This window comes from Aquarana catesbeiana, linkage group LG01 (assembly GCF_042186555.1).
Source record: "Aquarana catesbeiana isolate 2022-GZ linkage group LG01, ASM4218655v1, whole genome shotgun sequence".
Classification (NCBI taxonomy): Eukaryota; Metazoa; Chordata; class Amphibia; order Anura; family Ranidae; genus Aquarana; species Aquarana catesbeiana.
In genome coordinates this window covers 330,675,169-330,696,034 of record NC_133324.1, presented here as the reverse complement: position 1 = coordinate 330,696,034, position 20,866 = coordinate 330,675,169, and the positions used below count along the sequence as shown (strand labels likewise).

Sequence of the window (20,866 nt, the reverse complement as noted above, 5' to 3'; positions counted from 1 at the left end):
AGTTATCAATCAGAAAGATTTTTGGCTCCCAGGTGTATTTTATACAGGTAATTAGCTGAGCCCTTTTCATAAAATGCACAGATGTGAACGTGACCCATAGGAAACCACGTTAAATGCACTGTAGTGTGTTTCTGCAAAACAGAAAATGCACTAAAAAAATGCATAGGTGTGAACAGACCTTAAAGGTGTGCCCCTAATCTCAGATTCCAATCTCTCCACCATGCTCAAGACCAAAGAGCTGTCCAAGGATGTCAGGGACAAGATTGTAGACCTACGCAAGGCTGGAATGGGCTACAAGACCATCGGCAAGCAGCTTGGTGAGAGGTGACAATAGTTGGTGCAATTATTCGCAAATAGAAGAAACACAAATTAACTGTCAATTTCTCCCAGTCTGTGGCTCCATGCAAGATCTCACCTTGTGGAGTTTGTGATCATGAGAACAATGAGGAATCAGCCCAGAATTACACAGGAGAATCCTGTCAATTATCTCAAGGCAGCTGGGACCATAGTCACCAAGAAAACAATTGGTAACACACTACGCCGTATAGGACTGAAATCCTGCAGCTCTCACAAGGTGCCCCTGCTCAAGAAAGCACACGTACAGGCCCGTCGGAAGTTTTCTAATGAATATCTGAATGATTCAGAGGAGAACTGGGTAAAAGTGTTGTGGTCCGATGAGACTAAAATTGAGCTCTTTGGCATCAACTCAACTCTCCGTGTTTGGAGGAGGAGAATGCCTATGACCTATGGGTGTGTTTTTCTGCATCAAAGGGACGATGGACAGGGCCATGTACTGTCAAATCTTGGGTGAGAACCTCCTTTGCTCAGCCAGGGCATTAAAAATGGGTCGTGGATGGGTATTCCAGCATGACAGTGACCCAAAACACACAGCCAAGGCAACAAAGGAGTGTCTCAAGAAGAAGCACATTAAGGTCCTGGAGTGGCCTAGCCAGTCTCCAGACCTTAATCCTATAGAAAATATGTGGAGGGAGCTGAAGATTCGAGTTGCCAAACGTCAGTTTCGAAACCTTAATGACTTGGTGAGTATCTGTAAAGAGGAGTGGGACAAAATCCCTCCTGAGATGTGTCCAAACCTGGTGGCCAACTACAATAAATGTCTGACCTGTGAAAAGGGTTTTGTCACAAAGTCATGTTTTGCTAAGGAGTCAAATTCTTTTTTCACTCATTAAAATGCAAATCAATTTATAACTTTTTTGAAATGCGTTTTTATGGATATTTCTGTTGTTGTTCTGTCTCTCACTGTTAAAATAAACCTACCATTAAAATTCTAGACTGATCATTTTTTTTGTCAGTGGGCAAAAGTACAAAATCAGCAGGGGATCAAATACTTTTTTTCCTCACTGTACATGCATTTAGAAGCCTAGCCCGAGCTTCAAGATCTGCTAAGTACAGATGGAACAGACATTTCCCAGTATTCTTTAATGTGCTGTTAAGCTTTGGACTGGCAGTGGTAGTCGAGCCCTTTTTATTCCCAAATCAGAGGATTGAACTGATTTCTATCACCAAGAGCTAGCAATTGTACTATTCACTTTGGAGTGTAATGGATGTGGACCATTGGATCTTACAGATAACGTAATTAAAGTACAAACAAATGGCCACTGACCTCATCAATACTGGCATTTGCAGCAAGGAGCGCAGTAATTAAAGTGTTTGTTACCACAACATTTCATATTCCTAATATGTGCCTGCTGTACCATGTACCCATATGAAAAAAGTTTCCTGTTCTCATTGTATTTCTTCCTCTGTGTGAAATCCCTGGTATTCCTATCAGTCCCTCTGTTTTCCTATTAAAAGCTGACCACACTAAGCAGGAGAGCACACATGGTCAGTTCTCTAGCTATGCTGGGAACTTGGCCTTCTCTCCTCCAACGATCAAACTTGTCCTGACACGCGCCTGGCTGTACAGCCTTTCACTGGGAAGCTCAGTGTGCTGTTGCTTCTCCCCCCCCCCAGCTCTTATGCAGCTGAGAACAGGAAATGTGATCACTTATTAAAAAAAAAAAGGGTGGGGGGTGTTGTGTTTTTTTTTTTTTTTTTTTTATAGCTATACACAAATGTTTTGCCTTTCATTTCTATTTTAAACTGAATGGTTGGTTTGTTTTACAATGTGATTGTTTACAATCACTTTAAAGCGGAGTTACACCCAAAAGTGGCACTTTTTAAGCACTCCTCGTCCCCTTACATGCCACATTTGGCATGTAGTTTTCTTTTCGGGGGAGGGGGGGGGGACGACGACTTAGTTTTAAGTGGGACTTCATGCTTCCGAGTACGGGGTACTAGGCGACTCCTACTCTCGCCCTAGGCAGCCCCTCCCTTTCGGCAATCTTCTGGGACACGTCACATGTCCCAGAAGATTGCCTGTCCACTTGGAGAGCGCAGCGCGACTCGCACATGCGCAGTGAGCGCCCGGCCGTGAAGCCATAAGCTGTCACGGCCGGGTGCCCACAGTTTTATTGGAGGTGCCATGGAGAGGAGAGGAGTGAGGCTCCGTGCAGCCGCATCGCTGGACCATGGGACAGGTGAGTGGCTGTTTATTAAAAGTCAACAGCTATGCTTTTTTGTAGCTGCTGACTTTTAATAAACAACAAAAAGCCTGGAACTCCGCTTTAAGTGGTGGATTTGTGCTTTATGAAATTCAGTATTTGGGAAATATTTTTTTTATCCTAGTTTAAAGCTAATGTCCAGGCAAACAAACAGCTGCATACACGGTTGAAACTGAAATGTTAGAATGGTTTTACTAGCCAAAAAGATTTGTTTTTTTCAATCCGGTTCTGAGATTTACACAACTCTGCCACAAAGCACAGCCCTGTCTGACAGATGTGCCACTGGTATTTGAGAGCTGGAAGAGACCAGCAGCGCATCTATGCATGCATGTCGAATTTCCCTATCGCATCTAAGCAGCCCATGTGACTAGAGTCACACGGGTGTATACACATTGGTAAATGTGACTTCATTTTCTCGGCTCGTCGTAGTGTACGTGACCGCGTTCTTGACGGTCGAAAGTTCAGAGAAGTTTTGTGTGACTGTGTGTATGCAAGGCAAGCTTTAGCCGAATTCAGTCGGAAAAACCATCCAAGATTTTTCCGATGGAAATTCCGCTCGTGTGTACGGGGCATTAGAATCCGACCACACCCTGTTATTTCCACAAAATAATAAAGACTGTTTATTACAGCAGCAAAGGAATAGAAGCTCCTCCTGCTTATGTTTCCCTGCAGACAAGTTGGGAAAGATCTGGGTCATATGACAGCTGTATATCGATTAGGGAAAAGATGTGTGTGGTGGTTGGTTGTGTGTGTTTTTTTTTTTTTTTCTATTTTTTTGTTGTTTTTGTTTTGTTTTTTATTTAAAATAGTTACAGTGCCATCATTGAAATAGTGAAGTGTTGTTAACATGTATCAACCAGTAAGCAAAAAAAATGTGACTGCGCTAAAAATTAAATAGTATCCGCAAATATATATAATATTAAGTAATATACATGCTTGTGCTACAAAGTATCTCCACTAATTAGATATCCAAAAAAACTATGCATTTAATCATCAAAGATAAAAACTTATAAATCAAACAAATGCATCTCCTATGTAACAAACAGTAAATGATCATAAAAACTGTGCAATCATTCAAAAAATGTCCATAAAAGTGCTGAAAATCCGTAATAAAAGTTCACTCCACTATAAAGTGTGTGTGTGTGTGTGTGTGTGTGTTTGTTTATCAATTTTTTTCTCAAAGTCTACACCACATGTTCTCCACCATAAGATTTCGGCTACTCCCCCTCAGATCTTAGAGTAACTAGGATGACTATGATTGAAAAGCTAGCTTGTATAGTCGGTCACTTTTCATAAATTCCACAGCAAGGTAATTCACCTTTCAGCACATCAGGAGCTAAACAGTGTCTCAGATCTCGCCATCCTCATGCAAAAAAAGAAGCACCACATAGCATAAAATCTTTTTGCCATTCATTGGCTAAAAGCAGAAATGCTCTTACATCTTATATTGTCATACCCGGTGTTATACCTCCCGTTGAAAAATGCCTCCGATGGGTCTGCGCATGCACAGTACCAAACGTCACTCCAGCTGATCTGTTGATCAGCTGATGTGACATCAACACAGTGCATGCGCAGATAGTCAGAGGCATTTTATGACGCTATGAAAACAGAAGGAGAAGCTATGCAAACAGCAGAGAGAAAATGTACTTGTCAGATTCTGCCTTGCTGTTGCGGGGCGGGTTTTCCGTGTGTTGCAGGAGGGGTTTACTGTGTTGAACGGCGGGTTTTGCCTGTGTGTATGGGCGGGTTGCAATGCACATAAAACCTGCCCTTCAACTGCGAGTCCATTGAAGGCATTTTTCGACGTGATGCATTTCTCAATCGAACACTGGCACTAGGAATGACAGCATGTATGATGTCCGACATGTCGAAACATGTAGGGTGGAGCCTTGCCGATTGACATCACCTAGCACGTCTGCTCGAAGCCATTGGTGCGCTGAAAAATGCATTCTGCCATTCCTGTTTTCGGGTATGACACTCTGTAAGTCCTTCCCTGTTCTCTTCAGCCCCCTTACCTTAGGTGACTCCAGTCTGTGTGGATTAGGCATTTCCTGCTGTAGTCCATCAGCCCCTTCAGGCAAATGGGGTAGTCTCTTCTTCCCATTCCTGAGAAATTCTATGCTCTGGAGTTCCTCCCGCCTCGAGACTACTACCTGATCCCTTGGAACTATGGAGTCTCACTTTGGTGCGCCTCAGATCTTTTGGTGTACAGAGTTCTTCGCTGAAGGGCCCTGTGCCTCATTAAACACTCTAACTTCCTGCTGCAAGTGAACCCTGATGGAGACGGTGTAGATTCAGAGGACTTCATGGGATCCCATCAATTGGAGATTTGTCCTCCTTGTTTGGCTGAGCAACAGCTTCCTAGAGCTGGTAAAGAAGACTCTACAGCATTCTTCTGCAGGCTCCAGTGTCACCTAGGGGTGTCAACCATGAAAATGTTTTATTTCGTATCATTGGTGTCTTCAGGTGGTCTCCACTCTTCGGTCCCAACTCTTCGGGCCTGCCTACCCTTGTGGCAGTGTCTGCTTTGCACCCTTGTACTCTGTCTTACTTACTTTTTGGCAATCGAACCCTTAGGTTCTCTAGTGGACCCAGGGTTTCCTCTATGCCCTTGTGATCTATTGGGTTGTGCTACTACCATACATTCTCTTGTGTGCCATGCCTAGCAAAGTTCCTCCCTTTAGTCAAAGTTTTATCTTCCTGGCCCTAAGGACTGAGGATGGAGTGCCTACTGCCTTACTTTGTGGACAGACTGGTCTTTCCTTGTCTATTTTATCATACTGAGTTTTTTTTAATGCCTTCTCTGGGAATTTTCCCCAGTGTTTTTGTGTTGATTCCCACCTCAAGTTGTTGGCACTTCTTCGCTGTTTAGGAAATTGGATTGTTTCACTGGTTGCTGGTGGTCTCTGGTTGACCAGCTTCTGGCTGACTCAGGTTAATTATTTTTTCTTTCTGTCCGGAGTCATTCCCCCTCTGGCAGTGGCTTTATCCATCTGGAACATTGATATTATGTTGATCCTCAGTTTCACCCCTTGGTACTGGTAGCAGGTTTACTATATAGTAGAAAGCGTAACTTCTATCATTCAGATTTAGCCATTGGCCCAGGTGGTTCCTGGGCTGCAGATGGCCCCCAGTCCTCTGTGAGGCCTGTGTTTGGCTAACTGTACCTGTACGTCTGCCATACTATCTCCAGTACTGCTTTTTCACAAACCTGAGGCATGTTTGGAAGAGGAGGGGGATACACTGGAAGCTGGCTTACTATTTTTCTGTTTGCCAGTGGTCAATCCTCCTGCAAGTGGCTGTATAACCTGACTGGTTCTGAATTCCTGTGACCCTTAACGGGCTGCAAGCGATGGCTTATACATTAAGTGTAAATCCAATTTTTGAAGTAAACGTAAAGGCTTTTTTTTTTTTTTTTTTTTTTTTTTTTTTGGATAGAGCGAAGAGGGATCGGAACACCTGTTCATTTTTATTGCTGTCTGTGTCCCAGTTAGACAGAGAGAGAGATCAACCCTTTCAATTTGTCATGTTTACTGTTATCATTGAAAGTGAAAGTAAAGAAAATCTCACATTTTGGATTGTTCCCAGAACAATTAGACCCCTTTCACACTGGGGCGGTTTGCAGGCGGTATTGCGCTAAAAATACCTCCTGCAAACCGCCCCTAAACAGCCTCCGCTGTTTGTTCAGTGTGAAAGCCCGAGGGCTTTCACACAGAAGCGGTGCGCAGGCAGGGCGGTGAAAAAAGTCCTGCAAACCGCTTTTTCACCTAAACCGCTCCTGCCCATTGAAATCAATGGGACAGCGCGGCTATACTGCGGCAATACCGCGGCTATAGCCGCGCTGTACGAGGGATTTTAACCCTTTTTCGGCCGCCAGCGGGGGTTAAAACCGCACCGCTAGCGGCCGAATACAGCTACAAGAACGACGGTACAGCAGCGCTAAAAATAACGCTGTTGTACCGCCGATGCCCCCACCGCCCCAGTGTGAAAGGGGCCTAAGAGATAGGAAATCTTTCAATGGGGACACTAGATCTGGTAACAACCAGGGATTCCCTCACTTTTTCTGCCCCCTTCTTGTTTTTTTAATTTTTCACTGGAAGTAAAGGGAAATCTTCCCAATGGGATACAGATGCCAAAAAAAAAAAAAAAAAAACTAGACGGGGTTATTATCCTCCCTTACGCTATGTAAATGGGGGGGGGGGAGTTATGCCTTTTTAGTTCTACTTTAATAATAAAACAGGACTGTTTTTTCAATACAGAGTTGCGTTAAAAAATGTATTTACCTTGACTTTAGCTTTTAATGAACGTTAATGTTGTTGTTGTGTTTGTATAGTTGCTGCAGATGAAGAAAGTGACCCGCCAAAACAAAATATAATTAATGGGCCAACTGCAAAACGTCCCCGAAAGAACAAAAGTGTGGAAACTGAAGAGGAGGACAGCAAAGGTAAGTTAACCAATCTATTTTATTTCTATCCATCGATCTATATATCTTTAAAGAAGAATGGTATTATCCCGCACTACCTATTATGGCCTGTATATAAAGATCAAATATGATGGATGACTGCAAGCAACCAAAATGTGTTCCCACAATGTAAACATAATATTTATTCGTTTATTTTAGGTTTATTATAAAATTCATGTTGGTGTATACAAATGAAGTTTAGGGGGACAACAAAGAGCTTTAAAGAGTGTTATTGTACATTTTGTTACCTCATATGTTAATTTCTTTCTGTTACACAGAGCAAGTGAGAACTCTGGTGTTAAAAGGCAAAGCTCCAGTTGATCCAGAATGCTCCAGCAAAATTGGAAAGGTATATGTTGAAGTCTAAATTCTGTTTTTGTAGTAACCCTGATTATTTAAAAAAAAAAAAATGTGGATGCCTTCAAAGTCAAGAATAGACAAGAATGGAAAGCAGTGCCACTACATTTGTAATATATCTGTTTACACTATTGCCTGCTCCGTTCAGTGTAATGATAGATTTCTAATTAAACTGAAAAACTTAAAGCGGAAGTATACCCATCCATAAAATAGTTTCATTTCTGGCATGTGCTGGAAATATAACACTCCCATTGGTTGTGCAGTCTCAACCAAACTGACTCATCCAATGGCTGGTGTCATAACTGATCACGTGTGCAGCATCATGGCAGTTGTAGATTAGACAGAGGCAAAGATGGCAGCTTCCTTGGCTGAAAACAATAGGAGGGTTGACTTACACTTTAAAGCAACATTAAAGGTGGATTTAAATAAATATAAACTTGTTATACTTACCTTATTTGCACAGAGCAGCCCAGATACTCCTGTTTTCGGTTCCCACTGGCTGTGATTGATAGTAGCAGGAGCCAGTCGCTCCGGCTGCTGTCTCAGCCAACGAGGAATGGCAGAGCTGCTGCTTTCCTGCACATCGCTGGATCAAGAGGGGCTCAGGTAAGTATTAGATGGGGCTGGGGGGAAGCTGCACACAGAAGGCTTTTTACAGGTTAAATGCAGGTTAAAAAAAACTTGAGCCTTTAAAACCACTTTAATATATAAAAATTAAAATCAATAGGCAGTATACAGATGGCATAGCATTTTAAGTGTCTGATAACCTGGTTCCAATTGTCTGGGAGTTTATGATCTTAGCTAGGCTGCAGATGGGGCTTTTTTCTCCAGGGAATTCTTTAGGAAGCCTTGTTTGGTTGATTAAAGTTGATGCTTCATTACCATAGTATTTGGTTATTCTGTCATTGTGTGTTGGATTGCCTCCTGTTCCATATTTTCTGCCGTGCTTGAGTAGCCGTGGCAATTACACTTTTATCGACCCCTGTATTTTTTTTTCTCCTAGGCTCATGTGTATTGTGAAGGAGATGATGTATATGATGTTATGTTAAACCAGGTGAGAACTGAGCTTTTTTTATTAGTGTCATGCCTTTCTGTATTTGTAATTCTTCCAGTTTTACACTTAAAGCAGAGTTCCACCCAAAAGTGGAACCTCTGCCTGACTCCCCTGGTGCCACACTTGGCATCTTTCATGGGAAAGGGGGGAACAGGTACCTGTCCCCACTTCTGGAAGACATCGGTGTCCCTCAGAAGTTTGCACCTGAGAGCTGATCCAAAAATCGGCGGAAGTGCCAACATCGCGGGAACCCTGGACAGGTAAGTGTCCTAATATTAAAAGTCAGCAGCTACAGTATTTGTAGCTGCTGACTTTTTTTTTTTTGTGGGGGTGGAACTCCTCTTTAAGGTGTCACTAGACATTAAAAGCAGCTTAAGCTGTTGACTAATCAAGTTGAACTAATCCTTGACATGTTATGAAATGGCAGTACATCGCATTTTTTAGATACCCAGCTTTCTTGCTTCTGTTAGTATTATCAGCAGTTAATTAATGATGTCTGATATGCATTATGCATTCTGCATTCAATTTTATCAAATAGAAATTGTACACTACCTCTTACAGTTTTATAATTTTTGCTTTTTCTTATTTGGGTTTACTGGGTTTTTAGTAATTGATGTCCCTTTTAAAGAGTATTTGATGTGTTTATTCTTTAATCCTGACACTGTCAGGATACCTTTTTGTGGGGACGTACTAAACTGCATATTGGGATGATGGGATGATTGGATTATTGGCTGCAATACTGAGAACTCTCACTAGATGTCAGTGTACCATATACACATATATATGGTAATGACTCTGTTGTTTCTCAAAATATGTTATTCTTTACTGCAGTGCTTGATACAATGTTGCAAGAAGCAGTTGCTAATGTTTAACTCTTCACTTGCTGATATATATGCAGCTGTACAACAGGATACAGAAGCAATATAAAAATTACATTTGACCTGTTTTTGATGGGAATATGGGTAGAATTATTATTGCTCATGGGGATTATTGGAGGAATATCATGTTAACACCCGACAATGAACATATTTAATTAACAATAATAATATGCATATACTTTTTCTACATAGGGATTATGGGTGGAATATTGTAGTTAGACATACATAGGAATATATTAAACCTATTTCTGATATAAATATGTATATAATTATTTTTCTACATAGGGATTATTGGTGTAATGTTGTTTATAAATATACATAGCAACATATTAAACCCATTTCTGATGAGAAAATGCATATAATTATTTTTCTACATGGGGATTATTGGTGGAATATTGTTTAAAAATATACATAGCAACATATTAAACCCATTTCTAATGAGAATATGCATATAATTATATTTCTACATGTGGATTATTGGTGGAATATTGTTTATAAATATACATAGCAACATATTAAACCCATTTCTAAAGAGAATATGCATCTAATTATTTTTCTACATGGGGATTATTGGTGGAATATTGTTTATAAATATACATAGCAACATATTAAACCCATTTCTGATGAGAAAATGCATATAATTATTTTTCTACATGGGGATTATTGGTGGAATATTGTTTAAAAATATACATAGCAACATATTAAACCCATTTCTAATGAGAATATGCATATAATTATATTTCTACATGTGGATTATTGGTGGAATATTGTTTATAAATATACATAGCAACATATTAAACCCATTTCTGATGAGAAAATGCATATAATTATTTTTCTACATGGGGATTATTGGTGGAATATTGTTTAAAAATATACATAGCAACATATTAAACCCATTTCTGATGAGAAAATGCATATAATTATTTTTCTACATGTGGATTATTGGTGGAATATTGTTTATAAATATACATAGCAACATATTAAACCCATTTCTGATGAGAATATGCATATAATTATTTTTCTACATGGGGATTATTGGTGGAATATTGTTTATAAATATACATAGCAACATATTAAACCCATTTATGATATTAATATGCATGTAATTATTTTTCTACATGGGGATTATTGGTGGAATATGGTTTATAAATATACATAGCAACATATTAAACCCATTTCTTATGAGAAAATGCATATAATTATTTTTCTACATGGAGATTATTGGTGGAATATTGTTTATAAATATATATAGCAACATATTTAACCCATTTATGATATTAATATGCATGTAATTATTTTTCTACATGGGGTTATTGGTGGAATATTGTTTATAAATATACATAGCAACATATTAAACTTATTTCTGATATGAAAATGCATATAATTATATTTCTACATGGGGATTATTGGTGGAATATTGTTCATAAATATACATAGCAACATAGTAAACCCATTTCTGATAAGAATATGCATATAATTATATTTCTACATGGGGATTATTGGTAGAATATTGTTTATAAATATACATAGCAACATATTAAACCTATTTCTGATATGAAAATGCATGTAATTATTTTCTACATGTGGGAATATTGGTGGAATATTGTTTATAAATATACATACAATGTACAATTATATATGGTTAGATACACTTTCTTTGATTGTTGTCTACACATGCATTCATGTAGGCTATGGTTTGTGCGCATGCACACGTAACCTTTCACATGTGCTGTATACTCAGAATTTTTACTAATAAACTTGTATACATTTTTTTACCTTACTCCAACCTGTCTACTGCCTCATTTAAAGTCCCATGTGGCCTCCGGCCTCCCCCCCCTCCTTTTTTCATGTATTCGGGATGGAGGCACAACCCCATGCCTCACTCAAAGTCCCAACCGTTCCATTATATTTCAATAGGGATGGAGGCAGTAGACAGTTTGCCAAGCAGTTATCCCCTGCTGGCCATTGTTGGGGTTGTTTTATGTGTGGCAGTGTACCTTTATGGTCCACACACATAGTTGTGTGCAATTACATGTTGCTTCAACTTTGGGCGCACCTTGCACTATCCAGTGTGTTGGCTGGGTTCTGGGCTTCGGGTTGTTTCTCTCCCGGAGCTGCGATGCGTTCTGCGTGCCCTCCCCATCCCCCCCACGTCCGCCCCCTTGTTTTTGGGCTGGTTTGGTGTGGGGGATCGGGTGGATGCCCACACCGCATCGGCGCCACGCAATGCTCCTGCGCATGACGTCACTAGTTGGCGCCGCTGTGCGGGCGCATTGTTTTCCATCTGGTGCCGACGTAGCTGTACGCAATGGCGTCAGCCTGGGTGGGTCCCTGCCGCCGAGCAGGGGCCCCGCCCCACGCACTGTCGGCCCGTAGCGTGACGTCGGTGGCTATCATTGGCGCGGTCGGGACGCATATCAGGCGTCGCCCCGGGCACATCCTCCCCTCTCCTTTCTACACCATGCAGACGCCACAGTGGTGGTTAGCTCTGGCTTCAAGCACCTCCAAGGTAATACCCCATGATCATATTACTTTCTTTACTCCCCTCACTCTTAAGTGCCAGTACTTTGATTATCCTCATGGATTTATTCATCCACTTTAGATCCTTGTCCACTACCCTGACCCATGATTGGTTTTGTTGTGGAGATGATGGTTGTGCTTTGAGGATGATGCCGGTGTGCGCCTGTCCTGCGCTCAAGTGCCTGCCACCCCAGCTCCGGGGGAGAGCATATTCCGTGCCCAATCCCTGCCTTGCACCACAGTCTGGCTACATTGTGAGTACCCAGAAATTGACATACTGTCCTTTCTGGTCGTATTTATTTTTATTTTTTATTTTTTGATGGCTTCATATTTTGTAATTTCAGAAATCCTGTAGCATCCGCCCCTGAAGAAGTGTATTCACAGAAACGCGTCGGGCACCAAGGATGCAGCCACTGGGCTTTTAATTGGATCTGATATTGTTCAATTTTTTGATGTACTTCATCATTTTATTTTTTATACTCACCTTTTACATCATGTGTTCTGTGCTCCCCAGCATATATTTATGCATCTATTGTACAGTGTATATTTGTTACAATTATATATGGTTAGATACACTTTCTTTGATTGTTGTCTACACATGCATTCATGTAGGCTATGGTTTGTGCGCATGCACACGTAACCTTTCACATGTGCTGTATACTCAGAATTTTTACTAATAAACTTGTATACATTTTTTTACCTTACTCCAACCTGTCTACTGCCTCATTTAAAGTCCCATGTGGCCTCCGGCCTCCCCCCCCTCCTTTTTTCATGTATTCGGGATGGAGGCACAACCCCATGCCTCACTCAAAGTCCCAACCGTTCCATTATATATAAATATACATAACAACATATTAAACCCATTTCTGATGAGAATATGAATATAATTATATTTCTACATGGGGATTATTGGTGGAATATTGTTTATAAATATACATAGCAACATATATGCATATTCTCATCAGAAATTAGTTTAATATGTTGCTATGTATATTTATAAACAATATTCCACCAATAATGCCCATGTAGAATTATAATTATATGCATATTCTCATCAGAAATGGGTTTAATATGTTGATATGCATATTTATAAACAATATTCCACCAATAATCTCCATGTTGAAAAATAATTATATGCATTTTCTCATCAGAAATGGGTTGAATATGTTGCTATGTAAATTTATGAACAATATTCCACCAATAATCCCCATGTAGAAAAATAATTATATGCATATTCTCTTTAGAAATGGGTTTAATATGTTGCTATGTATATTTATAAACAATATTCCACCAATAATGCCCATGTAGAAAAATAATTATATGCATATTCTCTTTAGAAATGGGTTTAATATGTTGCTATGTATATTTATAAACAATATTCTAACCAATAATCCCCATGTAGAATTATAATTATATGCATATTCTCATCAGAAATGGGTTTAATATGTTGCTATGTATATTTATAAACAATATTCCACCAATAATGCCCATGTAGAAAAATAATTATATGCATATTCTCTTTAGAAATGGGTTTAATATGTTGCTATGTATATTTATAAACAATATTCCACCAATAATCCCCATGCAGAATTATAATTATATGCATATTCTCTTTAGAAATGGGCTTAATATGTTGCTATGTATATTTATAAACAATATTCCACCAATAATCCACATGTAGAAATATAATTATATGCATATTCTCATTGGAAATGGGTTTAATATGTTGCTATGTATATTTTTAAACAATATTCCACCAATAATCCCCATGTAGAAAAATAATTATATGCATATTCTCATCAGAAATGGGTTTAATATGTTGCTATGTATATTTATAAACAATATTCCACCAATAATCCCCATGTAGAAATATAATTATATGCATATTCTCATTAGAAATGGGTTTAATATGTTGCTATGTATATTTATAAACAATATTCCACCAATAATCCCCATGTAGAAAAATAATTACATGCATCTTCATATCATAAATGGGTTAAATATGTTGCTATGTATATTTATAAGCAATATTCCACCAATAATCCCCATGTAGAATTATAATTATATGCATATTCTCATTAGAAATGGGTTTAATATGTTGCTATGTATATTTATAAACAATATTCCACCAATAATCCCCATGTAGAAAAATAATTATATGCATATTCTCTTTAGAAATGGGTTTAATATGTTGCTATGTATATTTATAAACAATATTCTAACCAATAATCCCCATGCAGAATTATAATTATATGCATATTCTCATCAGAAATGGGTTTAATATGTTGCTATGTATATTTATAAACAATATTCCACCAATAATCCCCATGTAGAAAAATAACTATATGCATATTCTCATCAGAAATGGGTTTAATATGCTGCTATGTATATTTATAAACAATATTCCACCAATAATCCCCATGTAGAAAAATAATTATATACATATTTATATCAGAAATAGGTTTAATATATTCCTATGTATGTCTAACTACAATATTCCACCCATAATCCCTATGTAGAAAAAGTATATGCATATTATTATTGTTAATTAAATATGTTCATTGTCGGGTGTTAACATGATATTCCTCCAATAATCCCCATGAGCAATAATAATTCTACCCATATTCCCATCAAAAACAGGTCAAATGTAATTTTTATATTACTTCTGTATCCTGTTGTACAGCTGCATGTATATCAGCAACTGTTGTACAGCTGGATATATATCAGCAAGTAAAGAGTTAAACATTAGCAAGTGCTTCTTGCAACATTGTATCAAGCACTGCAGTAAAGAATAACATATTTTGAGAAACAACAGAGTCATTACCATATATATGTGTATATGGTACACTGACATCTAGTGAGAGTTCTCAGTATTGCAGCCAATAATCCAATCATCCCATCATCCCAATATGCAGTTTAGTACTTCCCTTTTTTGTGGTAACTGGAAATGTAGTTCAGGACTTCTGTATTCTGTTTGGTGCACCACCATGTAATGTGATGTCTTAGGGTTAGATGAGTATGCTCTTGTTTCACAATCAAGCATATCACAGAACTCTCTAATTGTTTTCTACCGTATCCTAGCAGAAGAAAGGGCAGCGATCAGTCTGCATATATTCAGAGCCCATCTCCGCCATGGCTGGAGCAGGGCAGATGACTGGGGGTGTGTGGTTCAATTTCTGGGTTAAATGGAAGCTACTGTTACTATTCTATAGCATACAAAGTGAGGCACCAGGCATAATAAGGAAACATTTTATTTATTCATCTTTGTAGTAGTAGTACTTTGTGTTTTTTGTAATTGTAGGTTGCTACATGGCCTAGTTTTAAAAAAAAATTGAAATCTGTTTAAGGAGATGATACAATGTGTTATTTCAGTCCTAGTTAAGGCTTCTTGCACACTGCAGCTTGAAAAAGCTCAGTACAGCTTTTCTTTTTACTGAGCTAAAATACAGCCCATTAATTGTAATGTGCCTATGCACACAGGTGTGTAAACTAGTGCCGTGCATTCTTCAGTAAAAACAAATAAAAAATCAGTATTTTTGGTCAGTAATTTACGCCTTGTGCGCACAATTGCACGCAAATGCACATTTAAATATTCTGCAGGACGAGAACGTGAGAATACATGGAAATACGTGCAAATACGTACAAAAAGGAACGTCTGAAAAAGTAGATGCTCAAACGGGAGTATCATGTGCAAGAGGCCTAAGTTGTACATTTTGAGTTCCACATCAATGTGCAATAAAGATCATTTTTAGACTTTACAGGGTAAATTCTTTTACAGTAGTTTTATAATTGCAATATTATATATCCTCTAAACAGTGTTCTTCTGAAAGAAAGAAATATCCGGTGTTCTCTGAGTGTACACATACTGTATGTTTGCTTCTAGACTCTTTCTCATTTAAACTCCCAACACTCTTGCCTGAGCAGAGCAGGAAGGACATCACTCCTTTGACTCGTTCAGTTAGTTTGTGTGTGTAAATATGCTGTAAAGGAACCTGAACAAATATGTGAAAATGTGTCTGGAATTGTAACTCCTTTTAAAGGAGTTAAAGTGATACTAAAGGGAGAAAAAAAATATAGCAAGCATGTTATTCTTACCTGCCCTGTGCACTGGTTTGTACAGAGCAGCCGATCCTCCTCTTCCTCGGTCCCACACTGGCGCTCTAGGCTCTCTCTCCCCTGCTGAGTGCCCCCGTAGCAAACCACTTGCTATAGGGGCACTCGTGCGTGGCCCCATTCTGAGCCCTGTGCTGTTTGTCAATGGACACACACAGCACATTGTGACGCAATACATTTTAAATGTCACCTCTGACTCAAATGCATGGTGTGATGCATTACGTTGAAAGAAAAATGCTGCATGTCTATACATACAAAAAGTATGTTCTAGTGCATTGGCAGATTATTCGTTTGAATGGCCTGCCTAACACAACTCACAAGAATGACAATGTGTTAATATGACCTTTTATAGAATTTTCCCCTGTATTTTCAAGGTAAAATGAAGAAAAATTCATTCTTTTTTCCTTAGACTGACGAGTGGGGGAAAAAAAAACCATGTTACTGAAGAATAATATTGGTAGCTTTTAGTGCTTAATTTTTTTTTTTTTTTTTATTGCCATTTATCCCAACACTGTTTCTGATCCAAAGTATGATCAAAGATATTTTACAAATAAGATAAAAAGGATAACCTTTTCTTTTAAAAAGCTTTTTGTTGTGTTCAGCTGTTCCTGGTACTTCCAGGTAAAGGGAAGCTTGTAACTCATACCCCTTATTCCCACATGACAGTGCTTGTCTTTAATGACTGGCTACAGTGCCTGAACAGAGCAGCAGTGGGGAAGGCAAGTTTGAAAACGCATTTGATAAAGCAGTTAAGGATACAGTAATACCCTCAAACTGAAATTTTGGATATAATTATATACATTTTTTTTTTTTATGGAAACTTTCTGATAACATACTTTTTTTTTTTTTTTTTAATATTATTTGAGAGCCATTTTTCGTACCTATTCTAAAGTATGTTCTCATTTTGTTAAGAATAGCTGTAAGCTTCTTCTTGCTCATTTTACATAAAGCAAAAATGGCAAAGGGGCCATAAATGGCAATAGGGAGATCACCTGAAAATATGAAAATAAGGGTTGAATACAAAAACTCCCTGAATAAGTTTGGAACTCAGGAACTCCCTGAATAAGTTTGATGTTATCTGGTCTAGATGGCTTCAATCTATGACTTAGGTATCATGTCAACCAATGTGTACTTTGTAATGCTGGATATTGGTGTGCCTTTTTTTTTGTGTGTCATATATACTCTGAGTGGGGGGGGGGGCGGCTTGTTGAAGGGAAGGAGTTTGGGTTTAAATTTTTTTTATTTTATTTATTTTTTTTTTCTGGGGGAGGGTTGGTTTGGTATGATTTCTATTTTTGTGGTTTTGTCTGTATTGTGTGAATGTCGTTTTCATATAAAATAATAAAAAGGATTTGATTAAAAAAGATGTAATCGTTTTCAGATGACCATTTTATGACTAGATTTACAATGTTGGTGCCTGAAGGTGGCAAATCCAACCCCAGTGAGGCAGCTCTCAGTTTTTAGATGTCATCCTGGAGTCACATTTAAAAGGCTCAGAGAAGCTTACTTAGGGACTTCTAGTTTGATATGCATGGCACATTGCATGGTGAACAGTGAGTGTTAATTTGGTTGTGTGATCACCAACAGGAAGGGATAACCAGACACTATGAACATCACCGCCATGGTGAAGAATACCAATACCAACTACAAGAGCATTTCCATCAACCTTCCCTGCAGTACCATTCTAGGCACGCCATGCCTGATTATAATGCTCAACCTAATCTTCAGGTTCAAGTTTTAGATCTTCCTCCACCTGAGACATTTGAAAATGAAACTGTTGACCTAAGACAATCCCCTGATTATCCAAATGAAGTACCCACCCACAGTTTTCTGGAAATTGATAATGCAGAAGTGCAAACTTCTTACTCCCAAAGGAAGTCTACAGTTTGGGATTTCTTTCACCTAAAAGACCCCAGTATTGGCATAAGAAATGCCACAAGTGCCTTTTGTAACCTGTGCACTAGAGAGGTGAAACGGGGGTCCACTCCAGGAAGACTGGGAACCACGGCCATGCGCAACCACCTGGCCAAGCATCACCAAAGGGAGTGGGCAGCGACTGGCACTACAGGCACAATAACTGCACCTTCCGCACCAGCTACCTCCCATTGCCACTATCCAGTGGCCTCCACCTCCCGAACACTCCCTCAGGAACCAGGATTACCACTTTTGCACTCAGTGCTTGACGTCTGTTACTGTTTTTTTGCTACTGTTTGTACTCTGTGTGGGGCAATGATATCACGGGGAGAAACTGTCAGTGCCAACCGTGAATATCTGATGCTGCAGCATATGCAATCTTCCCACAGCAGCATTTTGAGGGTGTCACTCAGTGAAATGCAGGGAGCAGGTGGCGTAGATGATAACAGCAGTTCTTCTTTATGAAGATTTTCCAGTTAAATAATGTGCATTGCATAGACTATATCCTTGTCCCCTGACATTACTTATTTAATATATTTTTATTTTATTCATATAATGTAAATGGGTTGTTAAACCTGTTAAGATTGCTTTATAGAATCTTTTATTGGTAAATACACTTTATCAAATAGACAAGTATGTCGGGAGTATTAAAATATTTTTTATTTTAAGTAAATAATCTACAGGGCAGGGATTATTTCCCTGGCATTATTAAACACATAAGAGCATTGGAAGGGCTCTTTATTGATCATATAAATTTCCTGTTTGAGAACCCTTATTGCCAGGGAGTTATTGCTCCCTGCATAGATGAGAGAAGTTTGTCACTGTACAATAGACCTACCAAACAGCAGGTCTGATATCACTGGAGACGGACATGATTTCTTTTGCTTTAGTGGGTGTATGCATGTGTAAACACTGGGCATCTCCTACTCATTAAATAACTTGAGCGGTATGTATCTCAAAAGTAGAGAGTTTATTAGATAACATGCCTGTTTTCATGAATGTGTTAAAAATTGTATGTTTTGCGATATTTGGCATGTAAATTTATTGTTTTTTTTTTTTTTTTTTTTTTTTTTGTTTATCACCATTATTTTTTTTCACAGGCTAACATTGCACCTGAGGAAGATTGATTTGTGAATGAATGTGCACAGAAATGTTGTGAAACTATGAAAACATTGTTTGTGTGCCTTCAATTTTCCTCTACTGCAATGTTACACATTATTTACCATCCTGAGCTAAGGGCATATTTCACACTCATGCATTGTTTTCTTACTGGCCAACTCAATGTTATTTTGTCAATTCCTAAAATATTTACTGCCTATATAATGAGATAAATAATGAATGTGTGCGTTTTTTTGATTGACTTTAAAGATTTATCTAAATTTGTTTTTGGTATTTAACACAAATTTTATGTTTTACCTTGATGAATTCACTCTTTTTTATATTATCGCATGCAGTATTTAAGGAATAATCAATATTCGTTGTTTGAATTGACCTTTTGTATTAGGAAATGATGAACATTACGTAAGCACGTAATTCATGATTCCGTTTAAAACTTCCTGTATTTTAATTATTGTAAAAAAGGGGATTCCCCTAGGCGTACTTTAAAAGCACTAGTGTTTAGCTTAGATAGAAGTATGTCAAAGTATACAACAGTATAATAGTAAAAAACAAGTTTTATTAAGAAACAACATTAAAAAATACAACAAAACCTAGACATATCTGGGTAGTTCATTTGTGTCGTCATACAAACTGAATATATGAATAGAATCGTAAGATAATGAAGAAATGGGAAAAGGGAGGGGAAAAAAAAATATATAGCTCTTCTCACTGAGAAGAGCTATATATATTTTTTCCCCTCCCTTTTTTGAAAAAGTTATTGGCGTGTTTTAAGAGAAGAATAGTAGCCCATAATCTTAGCTACCATGTTTACCAAATAAGTAGCATAGATGTAGTTTTCCAAGCCCTTGTGTACCTTATGACAGTACAGTGGCTGTATAACTGTTCATAAATAATTATGCTATAATTTACCTGCTTCAACCAAAAACCTTTTAGTTTTAAATAGCATCAGGACGGGTTGAAACCTCTAACGCAGGGGTCTCAAACTGGTGGCCCTCCAGCTGTTGCAAAACTACAAGTCCCATTAGGCATTGCAAGGCTGACAGCCCACGAGACATTACAAGCATGACCCCCACAGGCAGAGGAATGATGGGACTTGTAGTTTCGCAACAGCTGGAGGGCCTCCAGTTTGAAACCCCTGCTCTAACGGGTTTTGCTTTCTGTAACCTGGTAGAGGGACTCTGTGATAAAAAATCCTAGAATATGTCTCCGCCCATACTGCCAAACAATGCTCTGATGACTGACACTTTTGGGAGTGTTGAACTCCTGGTCCCCTGCTGAACTCAGAGGGTTTTCCCACTGACCTCTGTTTCACTATAGGACTCTGTAGTGGCATAGGTGTTGGCAGAAAGAACCACTGAGCACCGTGAGGTCCAATAGTTAGACTCTGACAGTTTTTGAAGAAACGTCAGAGGAGGCTTCCTGCTCAATGGAGTGGCATTTGGCAGAGTGAGCCGTGGGAGAGGTAAACTTTTATTGTCTTTTGCAGAACATATTTTGGGACAATGTGATTTTAGATTACTAGATAGAGTAGCTTTAAAAAGATTTTTCTGTAATGTTAAATTCTGCCTTCGTCTCCATAGATGAGATTTCTTTAAAAAAATAAAACATTTGGCCGATCGTATGCCTTAAAGTGGTATTAAACCCAAAACATTTTATTATATTGCAGCTTACCAATTCTTAGATGTGATGGTTGCTTTAGACTTCTTTTGTAATCTTTCCAGCCAATAAGTTTGTTTTACAAAAGAACACATTCTCCAGCACAAGCACCAGCAGAATGTTATCAGTTACAGGGAAGAGACAACTACTTAGCACTGACAAGATACCTACAATGATCTGCTTTTTTTTATTCATGTAAAACTTTTATCCCAAAAGAAAAAAAAACTGT

The 20,866-nt window shown here is 38.5% G+C and overlaps 1 protein-coding gene across 1 annotated transcript in view; it reads left to right on the top strand.

The window, feature by feature from the left end:
* Positions 1-20,866, top strand: part of PARP2 (poly(ADP-ribose) polymerase 2) — a 73,739-nt gene that overhangs the window by 31,463 nt on the left and 21,410 nt on the right. Inside the window, exons 5-7 of the mRNA XM_073631328.1 lie at positions 6,898-7,008; positions 7,305-7,375; positions 8,387-8,437. Coding sequence (XP_073487429.1) covers positions 6,898-7,008; positions 7,305-7,375; positions 8,387-8,437 — 233 coding nt within the window. The remainder of the gene's footprint in view (positions 1-6,897; positions 7,009-7,304; positions 7,376-8,386; positions 8,438-20,866) is intronic.